The 13,732-nt window shown below is 33.3% G+C and overlaps 1 protein-coding gene across 1 annotated transcript; it reads right to left on the reverse strand.

Moving 5' to 3' along the window:
• Nucleotides 1-232: 232 nt before the first annotated feature.
• On the reverse strand, nt 233-5,726 carry LOC147387518 (uncharacterized). Its single transcript, XM_086421672.1, has 2 exons — nt 5,141-5,726; nt 233-752 (listed from the first exon to the last, which is right to left on the reverse strand). Exons 1-2 carry the CDS (start codon nt 5,423-5,425, stop codon nt 600-602), a joined length of 438 nt encoding a protein of 145 aa, XP_086277798.1. The 5' UTR covers nt 5,426-5,726; the 3' UTR covers nt 233-599.
• Between the last annotated feature and the right edge of the window lie 8,006 nt (nt 5,727-13,732).

Raw genomic sequence — 13,732 nt, forward strand, 5'->3', positions numbered from 1 at the left:
GATTTAGAGTAAATACTCAAGAAAAAAATACATCAAGATTTGTTTTATCTTGCATTGTTTCCATGGGTTAATCATCAAATCTGATTTCAGATTCTTGAGACCCACATCGACAACCCTTAGACATTGACATCATTTTAGATCCATTCATCATAAGAAATCCTAAGTCGCTCTTTGTGTCCCCTTGTTTCGACTGCACATTATCTAATGAAATTAAGAAGAAAATATACTAATCTATAAACAACAGAACATATTACTCTCTTCTCATTCTGAAACTAATTGTGTTCAATTTTTTTACAAGAAAGAGAAGCAATTCTATATGATAGGACAAGAACTCAAACCCATTCAAAGAACCCTAGGAACAACTAGAAAACCCGCAAGAAAATTATGAGATTCCTGGGTCAATATTCGGAGTTCAATATGATCTCACCATAGCTAATGCCAACTGGCCAAAATGACAGCAATATATACAAACTAAGAGCATTTATACTTAGGAAAATTCGACTTAAATCTCAAATAATAAAAGACATAGGTGCTTCATTGGGTATATCTTCAAGAAAATTCTCGTCTTTTTGAGTAATCGAGTCCATGTTCATGGTGTGTCAGTTTGAGATTGAATTGGGAAAATGGTTATGTTGATGATGAGGCCATGAGACACGTACTGGCGAGCATGGCACGGGAGCTGGGTGTGCAATGAAGGTAGGGATATCTTCTCCTGGCATCAACACTGACACATCTCTAGCATACACCGGCATCTACGATAATAAAAGCAAGAAAAGAAAAGGAGAATATAGACAGAGTTTAGGATTCATCTTGCAACAAGATGCAATTATGAATCATGAACGATTTGAGTCCATGTAAATCTGCACCATATGTCAGGAAAAAAATCGAGATGGTCTTGACCCAAATATTTTGATACATTCTGAGACAGCTCAAATAATGTTTCGTTCCAATATTGGCCAAAACATTATGAAAATACACGAAACTTTGAATCGTGTTTATACCAATCTAAGCATGATCAAAATTTTTTGTGGTAGACAAAGCAATACTATCCACAGAAAAATGATCTATAAAGAGAAAACCAATAGAAGAAAAGTGTCTAGATTTCTGTGGAAGAGGATCACAAATGAATCTCTAAACATCATAATTGAAGTCATATTCCAAAGTTTGGGGCGGGTTGAAGGAACTTTTTCGTCGGTTCAATTCTATATACAACCATAGTTTTTGTTATGACATTCAATTAAAACCTTCAACTTGCATGTTACTTCTAATTGAAATTTTAATCGACCTTCATTGCAAATGACCCAACACTAAGTCGATTATGACTTAACTACAACTACATTTTCATTAATGCATTTACTTCTAATTTTATCTTTCTTGGTCATTTAACTCCCCCAACTAGGGATGTACATTATACCCAAAACCCGTTACCTAGATGGAAAAATTGGATAGAACTGTAATGGGTTTAGACCGAACCGAAACCGAGAAAAATCAGTGCAAGATTGGGTTGCCCCCTTGAAACCCGGACTGAACCCGAACCGAAATAGGACCCGAAAACCGAGTTATAATAATATATTTATTTTCATTACTTTTAGCACAAATACTAACTTGGTGAGTTGGTCGGATGTCGTGGTTCTACAACATCTTTGGTTCAACTCCCTTAGAACTCACTTTTGTTTAAAAATATTTCAAATTTATATATTTGAATTTCAATTCTACCCGAATCCGGAACTAAAGAATACCCAAAAAATCGGTTTGGTCTTATTTCAAATTCAAATATTTGAATTTCAGATCTACCTAAACTCAGAACCGAAGAGTACCCGAAAACTCGGTTTGGTCTCGGTTTTAACCGTTGGATGTTAAACCCGGACTGAACCTGAAATTTTAATTTGGTTTGGGTTTACCCTAATGTACATCCCTACCCCCAACTCATCATACTCATCTTTACTAAGTTCAATCTATTAACAGATTATTTCTAATTATCCAACATTCAATTTCATAAAGCACAGTCAGTCTCATTGTCAATTCAAGTAAAGTAATGATTCCATCAAAACAATGACTCAGGATCCAATACGGTGACTCATTCCTATAAAATAGGATAAATGTCTAGGTGGTAGGGATGTACATTTGGGTAAACCCGAATCAAAATTTTGGGTTCGGTCTGAGTAAGGTTAAAACCAAGACTGACCCTAAACTTTCAGGTTTGGGTATTCTTTGGTTCCGGATTTAGGTAAAACTGAAATTCAAATATTTGAATTTGAAATATTTTTAAACAAAAGTGGGTTCTAAGGGAGTCTCACCAAAGATGTGGTAGAACCACGTCTCACCAACTCAACAAGGTAGCATTTGTGCTAAAAGTAATAAAAATAAACATATTATAATAACTCGATTTTCAGGTCCTATTTCCGTTCAATTTGGGTTCAGTCTAGTTTTCAAGAGACCAACCCAGACTCGAATCGATTTTTCTCGATTTCAATTTGGTCTAAATCCATTCGAGTTTGGCCTGGGTTTGGTCCACTTTTCTAGTTCGGGTAATGGGTTTTGGGTAAAATGTACATCCCTACCAGATGGCATGCTTTAGTTGGTGTTTAAAACACCTCGGGCTCCTAATCAAGCCGTTCATGCAGCCCAATGAGTTTATTTCCTAATAAAATCGTGTCAGTTCCTATCTATAGCAGTAGGACACCTTATGAGATCTCGACTCTAAAACAATTAGGTTTTAGTAATGATTTTTCTTTCTTTGTTTTAATTTAGAAATTAAGACACAGCAACTGACGTAAGGAATTGATTTTGCATTTCTTAATACAATCGTTAGGACATAAGATGTTGGAGGCTAAGATAACAATCTTATTTCATGAGTTTTCTAAGAAAAAATGAAAAAAAGGAGACAAATTAAATATACTTTTGGCTTAGTGGACACAACTTAGACAGGGAAGTACCAAATCAATATTTTTTTTGGTGGTGATTCCTTGGGCTGGAAGGCCTGCCCATACTAAAAGGTGGCCACACCAATTGAATGTACTTGAGTTGGCAAGTCACCCATATGTTATAGAAGTAGGGAGCATTGATGATGGTGAGCCCCACTGCACTTTATAACGTATCATAGCTCTGGTGATGACATGTGTCAACTGTCAATAGCTGTATGATATGTGACTCCATAGACACGTTGACCTAGACAAATTTGATATTTCGATATGCTGTGTTGCTGACTTCTTTGTGGTACATCATCCATAGTTCTGTATTTTTTATACTTAATTGGTTCATATTCAACATAACCAAGGCAGGAATTGTTGGGAAGAAAAAAAAGAAATAACACAATTACCTATAGATGAATAGCTGTAATCAAGAAATAATTTATTAGTATTTTCCAACATCACCATGTGCATTGGTGGTCCACTGGTGCTGGATGCCTAGTTGACTCTACTTGGTCGGGTATCGTATACCCGACTCAACTAATACATTGGACTGAGGTTTTTTTTTAATATTGTGGGTATCCCCACGCTTCGGGTAGGACAAATCCCGCAGTCACACACCCCGCCCCCTCGGGAAGTCCTACGTGTAACAGGTTGAGTTGATGGTCAACCGGACCTTGGAGGGTAGCCCCAAGAAATTCATAGCTTCGTGGGGTTATGAACACTTGACCAACTCTTTATGAGGATCTTATCAAGGCTCGGCTTGCCACTAGGCCAACCCCTTGGGGTTGGACCGATGTTACCTGATTCATTGGTGTTTTGTTTGGTTTGAATTTTCATAGAGGTAGGTAGAGAGAATTCTTTTCTTGGTTCCCTAGTTTGATTCACTTGTACATATATATAATTCAAGCTTGCTAAATACAACTATAATGTTAAAAATTAAGAGTTAACTAGAAAAAATTCTAGATGTGCTTACATAAGTGGCATAATCGAATTTCTAAAAAAAAAAAAAAATACATTATTTAATTACTATTTGATTTGCCGAATCTCATGACAAAAATAAAAATAAACATATTCGTATGAGTTGAATTTGCAAATATTTTTTGTTAAGTTGAAATTTTATTAGACAAGGGGACAAGACGGCCCCAACTAGACAAAACTCATCAAAGAGTGAAAACAAAACGACTAAGGAACATGTAAATTACAAATAGAGTCCCAACACACCAGAAAATCCTCAAAGAAAATTCCCTTAAATTCTTTAAAGGCTTTTCTCCTAAATCCTCTCGACTCATGAATATGTGTGGGCCTAGGATCCGTAAACAAAACGATGATGGGCACAATTCTCTGATTAAGTGCATGGACAAAATGATTAAATTGGCCGTGACATCTTGCCTACATGTAACCAACATGTAAGAAAGGTTGCACATGGAACTTTGCTCATGTCGACAGTTTTTTGATTTATACAAATAGAACGTCGCCATGGACTTTGACCCGACAAAGTGAAATCTTATAGATAGGAAACAAACGAAGATGAAGATATGCAATTTCAACTAAAATTAACCCCACATTATGCTAAAATTAATATTGACCACCAAGGCATCACCAATCAAACTACGTTTTGGTTATGGGCCCATCAATAGGGATTAATCATAGACTTAGTGGATCCACCACAGATGCTTTTCACTTGTATCGCGAGGAAATGCATCTATGGCTCTGTGCACAAATCCACGTCAGTTCAGTGGCGAATGCAGTGTCCTAAGAAGTCACTTTGGCATTTTGCATTGAAACCACCTAATTTAAAAAAAAAAAAAAATTCCAACTCTGGAAAAGGAATAAAAAAAGAAGGTAAGAAAGATGAAAAAGGGTTCTTGTGGACTTGGAAGTATCACGTATTTACCGTTAAATATTCAACCAAAAAGTAAAAAAAAAAACTATTCTACTGAAAAGACAAAACTACCCATTACTATGGAAGAATATAACAGACTAACATAAAGAAACAAAATAACGAATCCATGAAAGTTATTTCGTCAACAGTGTATGCAGAAGTAATAATTTTAGTCACCAGTTTGCAGATAAATTACAGAAATAGTTATAATTGCACAAGAAGGAAGAAAATAATGTAAAAAAAATATGGCTTATTATACTTAATGATCATTATGAAAATAAAACAGTAATAAAGGGGCAGTTCCGTAAGAAAAAGAAAGAAAGAAGTAGAGAGGGAGAGAGATTACCTTGGGTGATGGGTGACCAAGCTTGGCATTGAAACGACCCAACTGTGCCTCGAGATCCCCATGAATATGATCTCCAGAAGATGTTAAAGAAGTTGATGATCTGGGCCTGAGAAAACGCTCGAAGATGGCCATAATGAGAAACATGGAAATAAGAATAGCAGTAGCAACGAACCCAAAAGAAACAGCATTTACAGAGTTATCAAAATGCCTCCAATGTTCTTCCTCTCTTTGCACATATAGAGGAGCTGTTGATGGCTGTAATAAGGTCCAGCTATCTTCACCCATTCTCCTTTAAAACTTCTCTTTCATCACTAATTTAACAAAACCCAAACCCCACTAAGGTACAAGGAAATATAGGTAGCCACACACACACACCCCCCGAGAGAGAGAGAGAGAGAGAGTGATGGGTTCTTGGTTCTTTCAGGGTTTTTTTAAGCCATCATAAAAAGGTTGAAGAACCCTTCACTTCTGTCTGAGAAAGAGAAAAATTAAAGCAAAAGAAGAGAGAGAGAGAGAGAGAGAGAGAGAGAGAGAGAGAGAGGGCATGTGAGTTATGTGAGTATGTATCCCATGGAAGTTGAAAAGTGAGACTTGGATTTCTAGTCTACTCTTTATTTAATGATAAAATAATAATACATTATGGGGCTCCCAGATAAAGGTGGACTTAGGGGCATGGATCTAAGCTTTGAAAAATAAAAATGACCTAAGTCTGTTACTTATCCAGTTGGATTGATACCTATATAAAAATTATTACATTTTAAAATCATTATAGTCAGCTTTATCTAGCTTGTCCAACACATCGCAAAGTAGTCATGATTATTTGATGCTCTTTTTTCATACGCACCCATCACAAAATCGTAGATCATTTGCTTTGGGATACACAAAAAATATATTTATGATTTTATAATTACTAAATCAGATAACGTATTGGGAGGGAGAGGGGGAGGGGGAGGGGGGTTTTAAAAAGAGTGTTAAATTATTATTAGTCTGCAAAGTAACATTTGTGGAAGTTCGAATAATGGTGTTCATTACTTCCTAAAAAGTGTGTAGGAAAAGTAAATATTCATTTAACGAAGACTAGATTAAGATGATGAAAAAAAATCAAGTGCACTCTTCGTCGGTGATAATTTTTACTTAAGAAAAAAAAATACTTATAAAGAGATTAGAGATATCTTTGGCGAGAAAGAAATGGTGAAAATATAATATATGTCCTCCAAACCTATTTACATTTTGAGGCACTCTCAATTTGCATGAAGCATCTTAGCAGCCAATTAAAAATATATATCGTACAACACAAGCGTCATCTAATGTCCAACTAGGGTCACAAATAACATCATCAACATTTGAAAACATCAACCGTTCAAAATAAATTAACCCATTGTAAAATAGAATTTTAGTTCTTGATTAGTCTGCAAAGTAACATTTGTGGAAGCTCGAATAATGGTGTTCATTACTTCCTAAAAAGTGTGTAGGAAAAGTAAATATTCATTTAACGAAGACTAGATTAAGATGATGAAAAAAAATCAAGTGCACTCTTCGTCGGTGATAATTTTTACTTAAGAAAAAAAAATACTTATAAAGAGATTAGAGATATCTTTGGCGAGAAAGAAATGGTGAAAATATAATATATGTCCTCCAAACCTATTTACATTTTGAGGCACTCTCAATTTGCATGAAGCATCTTAGCAGCCAATTAAAAATATATATCGTACAACACAAGCGTCATCTAATGCCCAACTAGGGTCACAAATAACACCATCAACATTTGAAAACATCAACCGTTCAAAATAAATTAACCCATTGTAAAATAGAATTTTAGTTCTTGATTAGTCTGCAAAGTAACATTTGTGGAAGCTCGAATAATGGTGTTCATTACTTCCTAAAAAGTGTGTAGGAAAAGTAAATATTCATTTAACGAAGGCTAGATTAAGATGATGAAAAAAAATCAAGTGCACTCTTCGTCGGTGATAATTTTTACTTAAGAAAAAAAAATACTTATAAAGAGATTAGAGATATCTTTGGCGAGAAAGAAATGGTGAAAATATAATATATGTCCTCCAAACCTATTTACATTTTGAGGCACTCTCAATTTGCATGAAGCATCTTAGCAGCCAATTAAAAATATATATCGTACAACACAAGCGTCATCTAATGCCCAACTAGGGTCACAAATAACACCATCAACATTTGAAAACATCAACCGTTCAAAATAAATTAACCCATTGTAAAATAGAATTTTAGTTCTTGATTAGTCTGCAAAGTAACATTTGTGGAAGTTCGAATAATGGTGTTCATTACTTCCTAAAAAGTGTGTAGGAAAAGTAAATATTCATTTAACGAAGACTAGATTAAGATGATGAAAAAAAATCAAGTGCACTCTTCGTCGGTGATAATTTTTACTTAAGAAAAAAAAATACTTATAAAGAGATTAGAGATATCTTTGGCGAGAAAGAAATGGTGAAAATATAATATATGTCCTCCAAACCTATTTACATTTTGAGGCACTCTCAATTTGCATGAAGCATCTTAGCAGCCAATTAAAATATATATCGTACAACACAAGCGTCATCTAATGCCCAACTAGGGTCACAAATAACACCATCAACATTTGAAAACATCAACCGTTCAAAATAAATTAACCCATTGTAAAATAGAATTTTAGTTCTTGATTAGTCTGCAAAGTAACATTTGTGGAAGCTCGAATAATGGTGTTCATTACTTCCTAAAAAGTGTGTAGGAAAAGTAAATATTCATTTAACGAAGACTAGATTAAGATGATGAAAAAAAATCAAGTGCACTCTTCGTCGGTGATAATTTTTACTTAAGAAAAAAAAATACTTATAAAGAGATTAGAGATATCTTTGGCGAGAAAGAAATGGTGAAAATATAATATATGTCCTCCAAACCTATTTACATTTTGAGGCACTCTCAATTTGCATGAAGCATCTTAGCAGCCAATTAAAAATATATATCGTACAACACAAGCGTCATCTAATGCCCAACTAGGGTCACAAATAACACCATCAACATTTGAAAACATCAACCGTTTAAAATAAATTAACCCATTGTAAAATAGAATTTTAGTTCTTGATTATACTCTGAGAAAATCAAAATCTATCACCTCAAAATCAAGACTTTCATGGTATATGTTTAGAACAAATATTTTACACATTCGATGTAATAAGTAAAAAAATTAAATGTATAAACTAAGAAACATGTGTTCTTACATGTTGGATCACATAGCAAGAGATTTTATGTAATTAGGGGCTCATCTTTTATTCCACAAGGGTTATCGAGGATTTTAGTAGAAAACTTTTGTTATAACTACTTTGAAGTAAGTTATAAGGAGAGACAAAAATCTCAGCTAATCAATAAAAAAAATTTATTCTTACAATTAGATGAATTACGATACCACAATCGAATATCATATACGTCCACCATGTGACAAGAACTTGCACGAAGCTTTGAAAAAGACCACGCCTTCAAATATTTGAAGGTGATATATTTATAATAAAATATGATATATTTATAGATTTTTAAAAATTATATAAAGCATTATAGATGAATTATAAATTATATAAATAATTTTATTAAAATTTCTATCAACTTGATTGTTAGAGTGCAATTGCATATATTATTGAAACCTGTAAATTGTAATTGATCAAAGGAACGAAGAAAAGGTGGTTGAAACTAGAAAATATTTGGTACCCCACCCAACATGGTCAAATATTCATACATCTATTATCTAACTAATTAAAATAAAATTTAATGTAAAGTACATGTCATTATCAAGGGGACATACATTTAATATCCACCAGCTATAGTACTATAATACTATTACCTAAATAGTTAAGGATCATAACTCATAACTCATAACTCAAGGTCAAAAGTGAAATAATGAAAGTTAGTGGACTATAAGAAATATTTCCATAAATGGTGGGCATCTTCTCCCTCACAAGAATCCAAATCTTCTAAAATACAGGTAATTACATGGGAAAATGATAAAAAAAAAAAGTATGTTTCGTGGTCCCCACACTCGTTTGCTTTGGCTGACATGTCGTCAAGCTTTTAGTTTACGGTACCCTCCTTGAAGTGACGTGGACGACACATTCCTAATTTACCCTCACATGTTGGATGTCTCGCAGAAACTCAACAGTGGTCCCCTTGGAGGCAAGAGGATCTTACTTCAAAGACAAGACACGTGTCGTGAGCTGGTGTGGGTCGGGAATGAAAAAGCATTAAAATCACGTCCGACATATCAGCTTTCTATGTCGGTATTTCCAGGCTTTCTTTCCACAAGGTGTCGTCGAATCTCAAGGTTGTCTCCTTTCAACGGCTCAGATTTCTTCTTAAAGGTTATACATGTTGACTGTATTATTAGGTCTAAATTTTTTAGAGTCACTGTTTTGTCTAGAGTGATTTTTTTTTTTAATCTTTCGTACAAATTTTTTGTCGTTTTCGAAAGAAATTTGGTGAAAATTTTCCTTTTTTTAGACAAAATTTTCTCTGAAATTAAAATTGTTAGCATCAGATGTCAGATGTGGTACGTGCAGGGCATCTGTATACTCGTGCAGAGAAGATCACACGTGTGATGTTTAAAAGAAAAGCACAAGTGAGCCCACACGTGAGAATGAAGCTCTGGTATGGAAAATATAATTTCATCTCACTCTCATTTTATTTTGCTTCTTTTTTACTTTTGGGGACAGAAAAGTCGAAGCTTTTCTACACCATATATGCTTGCGCCAAATAAACATGGCCATGGGTTCCTTTCTCCAACCAGATCTGACCCACGGCTTCCAAAAACACGGCTGAGAAATGAGGAAATTTTTTTCTAAGAAAATAATTTAAAAAAAAAATCTTAATCTCAAATACTTTGAGTGATTTATCGATCATGAGTAAATCATACTTTTATTTTGAGTCGTGATAAAATGACATGCTATTGCATAAAGTGGCAGGAGCACATAACCATAGATCTTTTTCTTGGGGATACACAAGGAAAAAAAACTACGATTCTGTGGACTTGCCACGTCAACTTGCATGTGTCAACGTATCATTTTATCATTAGTCTTTTATTTTTATTACACTTTATTAGTTGGCGATATGTGCAAACATCAATGTATTACAAAGATTAGGATTTATGTAAAATTAAAATTTATATATTAATTTAAAATAAATGATCTAATTTTATATGATATTTTTTCATTTAAAATATCAAAAAGATTTTTTTTTTTGGGTAATGTAGACACCCCAATAAGAAAAGCTTAATTCAAATCTTCAATTTAATCTAGTGGTGCCCACGTCTTTAAAATCTATTTTTAAAAACTTTTGATAAGTTTGGTCGTGGGTCACCTATGCCTAAGACATGTTTCCTCTGGGTTGTAAGTCAGTCATGACCTTAGCTATTTTTTGTTCAGAACCTTGGGTAAGCCATCAACAAATATAATTTTGCTCAAAACTTCATTCACCCATGGCCCATTTGGTTAGGTAGTTTTGTTGGGATTTATGCACATGAGTGCTCTAGATTTGTTTAGGAAAATTATCTTTTAATTCTTCCCTTAATTGTTTTTTCCTTAAGAAAACTTAAATACTTGACAGTTTTGCCCATGTATCAAGTCTTCATTAATTTTTTCAACTATGATCTTTTGGTAATTGTATTTTTCTTCTACTCTTGACTCCTGGTCATCCTTGATCCCTATAAAGAGCCAATTACCCCTTTGCCCTCATTTTGTTGAGACACAATTAAGATAAATTGTCCTTTAAGCTCATTCTATTATTTTAAACTCAAAGTCATTATCCAATAAATCCTTGTAAATTGACGAAGTTAAAATGACAGACCATTTTGCCAATCTAAGATAATCATTTAAACTTGTGCATAATGACCTGTCCTACCTCAAGTTTGTCGAGACTTTATCCATGTAATTGACCTCTAAACCGACAAATTGAATGCCATTGCTATCCAATTTAATAGAGTTTGGCCACATTCAAAGTTATGGACACTGTTGCCCATTTACAAAAAAATTTCTAGAACTCTTAAGTGTTTTGACATCTCTACTTCCTGATGATCGTGATTGGTAAAACTCAAGGGAGATGCAAAGACCATCAATGGCAAATTATTTGAGGGTATTGGAGGTCATTCATTGAGATATTCTCGGGAATATTTTGAAATTAAGGAAATTAGATGTTTATATCCCCAAATATCTCCTTTGAACCTATAAATAGAGAATCTATCTCAGGCAAATAGGAGAGACAAGTTTGGAGTTCTAAAATTTTGTCAAATTTATTTCTTGATGCTTATAAATAAAGAATCCATCCAAAGCAAATGGGAGAGGCAAGTTTGGAGTTCCTAAATTTATTTCTTGAGGTCTTGTAGAGTAATAAAATATTCCTCACCCATCCTAAAAGCTTAGAGCAAGGGGAAGAAGAAGAAAAGGGGATTAAGGTAGGTTGTAGACTTTTAGTTTATGTTTTTATGTAGTAATTTCCCTTGAATCCCACTTCTAACTCCATTTATTTAATTTCAAGCATTTTTTTTAAAGTTCTTGTAGTAATGTAAGTTGCTTAGTTATTTTTTCTTCTAATGGCATAGAATCGTGATGAATGCACACAATCTTGGTACGCAACTGACGTGGCAAGGGCATAGAACCACATATTGTTTTCATCATGATACACAAGAAAAAGATGTGTGATTATGTGCCCTTGCCATGTCAGTCGCGTACCCAACCGCATATCAAGACCGCATGCATTCATCACTATTCAATGGCATAAGGTGGTAAAGAGTAAACTCTCACCTACGTGGGGAGTAATCTCCCTTTTTAAGACCATAATAAAATCTTTAAGAATATTTAATAACAATTTATTTTAAGTTCTTTCAATTTCAGGTACTTGAAATTCTTAGTTAGTTTCTTTCTTGCAAATGACTTAAAGAGGAGAGAGTAAATCTTCATTATGTGAAGCAATCTCCTTTTTGTAAGACCATTGAATACGTTCATTTATAGAACATAGTATGCATACACCATAAAACACATCACCTTTCATTTTTGCTTAAAAAAGGTTATGGGTCAAAAACATAAAAACTCTAAAGTCTAAACTAACAAAAACAGTTCTTAGTAGACACATTTTCATGTATAAGGTGATGGTTCCATCAAGGATCTGTTCAACCTGTGAACATGCCCCTAGTTAGATTTTGAGGAGTAGGACTTGTTAAAATCTATTTTTACATGAATTACGGTAGGTCCCGCTTGTTTCGATCAATAGTCAATACATGGCTTACTACTATTATGAAAATAAAGAGTAGAATGCATCAAAAAAGTAATAAATAAAGAGAGCTGCTATTGGAACCCAAGCTTTTACTTATTACAACCCAATTTCTTAAATTATTTTTCACATTAAAACACAAACGTTACCAAGGTTTGACTTAGTTTTTTTTTTATATTATTTATAAGTAGATCGATTGAGAGAGCTTCTATAGATATCCCAAATTTTACCTAGTGTGTGTTTGGTAACACTTCTAAAGTCTGAATGGAGGTGGTTTATCACTTATCCTTTCTTTATACAAACCCTAGAACTCTTATTTTTAACTTTTCTACGTCTCCTTTCTCTTCTACCTCTACAATTGTGCTGTCAAGGTCTTTCCACTTTTCCTTTTGATTAGGTAATTCACATCTCAATCTACTTTTCCTTTTGATTTTGTTTATTAAATTTATACTTCTTTTTTTTATATAACTAGAATCTATTCATGTTGCTGGTGTTTTAGATTTCTATCCTCTATTATGTCCACTTGTATTTCTCCTTGTTCTAATAGAATTCTTTTGTAGTGTTTTTGTTTCAATTCTACAGCAAAACTAACATTTAAAAGATAATGTAAAGTGCATTTTATTGATTTAAATTTTGTTATATAGAAACCTAAGAAACATCGTTCATAATTGTTTATTGTTTGAGTATTACCTTGTTGGAATATAATTTTTCAAGTATGAATTCAATTTAAAAACAATACTTTTAAGGTGTTTGATTTATTAGAAATCGAAATTAAATGTATGGATGATTTCATTATGCATAACATGTTATATTTTTTGATTAACAATTTATTAGAATTACAAAAGGGTAATATTAACAAAATGACCATTATGTTTTAAAATTCTGTTTGTAACTAGAAACTTTTAAAAAAGATAAACAAAAACTTTTTCAGAATAAGATTTCAGATTCTAGATTTCAGAAAATAGAAACTAGACTTCAACTTTAGAAATGTTGTCATACATACTCTTATTTTCAACTGTTCACTTATTTTCTTTATTTTTAATTGTGGTGTAATAAGTAAAAGTTGGATTGCCAATAGCAGCTCTCAAAACAAAATTTCAATAAGATGGCCTAATTGGAAGACTGCTGAAAATTTATGAAATTCTATTTGCAGACTCTTGACTCTAAAGCTGGAAAGAAATAAACAGGAAATATTATATGACGGAAGATTTCATACTTCTGGGAAGAAAATTAGTCACATATAGTTTTAAAATACAAATTAATTGACCAATAACTAGTGTTGATGCCATGACATGGGTTAGTACCATTCCTCACCCACTAAATATGGTACAAATATAT

This window comes from Akebia trifoliata, chromosome 13 (assembly GCF_017979445.1).
Source record: "Akebia trifoliata isolate Shusen 1 chromosome 13, ASM1797944v1, whole genome shotgun sequence".
NCBI classification, from domain to species: Eukaryota; Viridiplantae; Streptophyta; class Magnoliopsida; order Ranunculales; family Lardizabalaceae; genus Akebia; species Akebia trifoliata.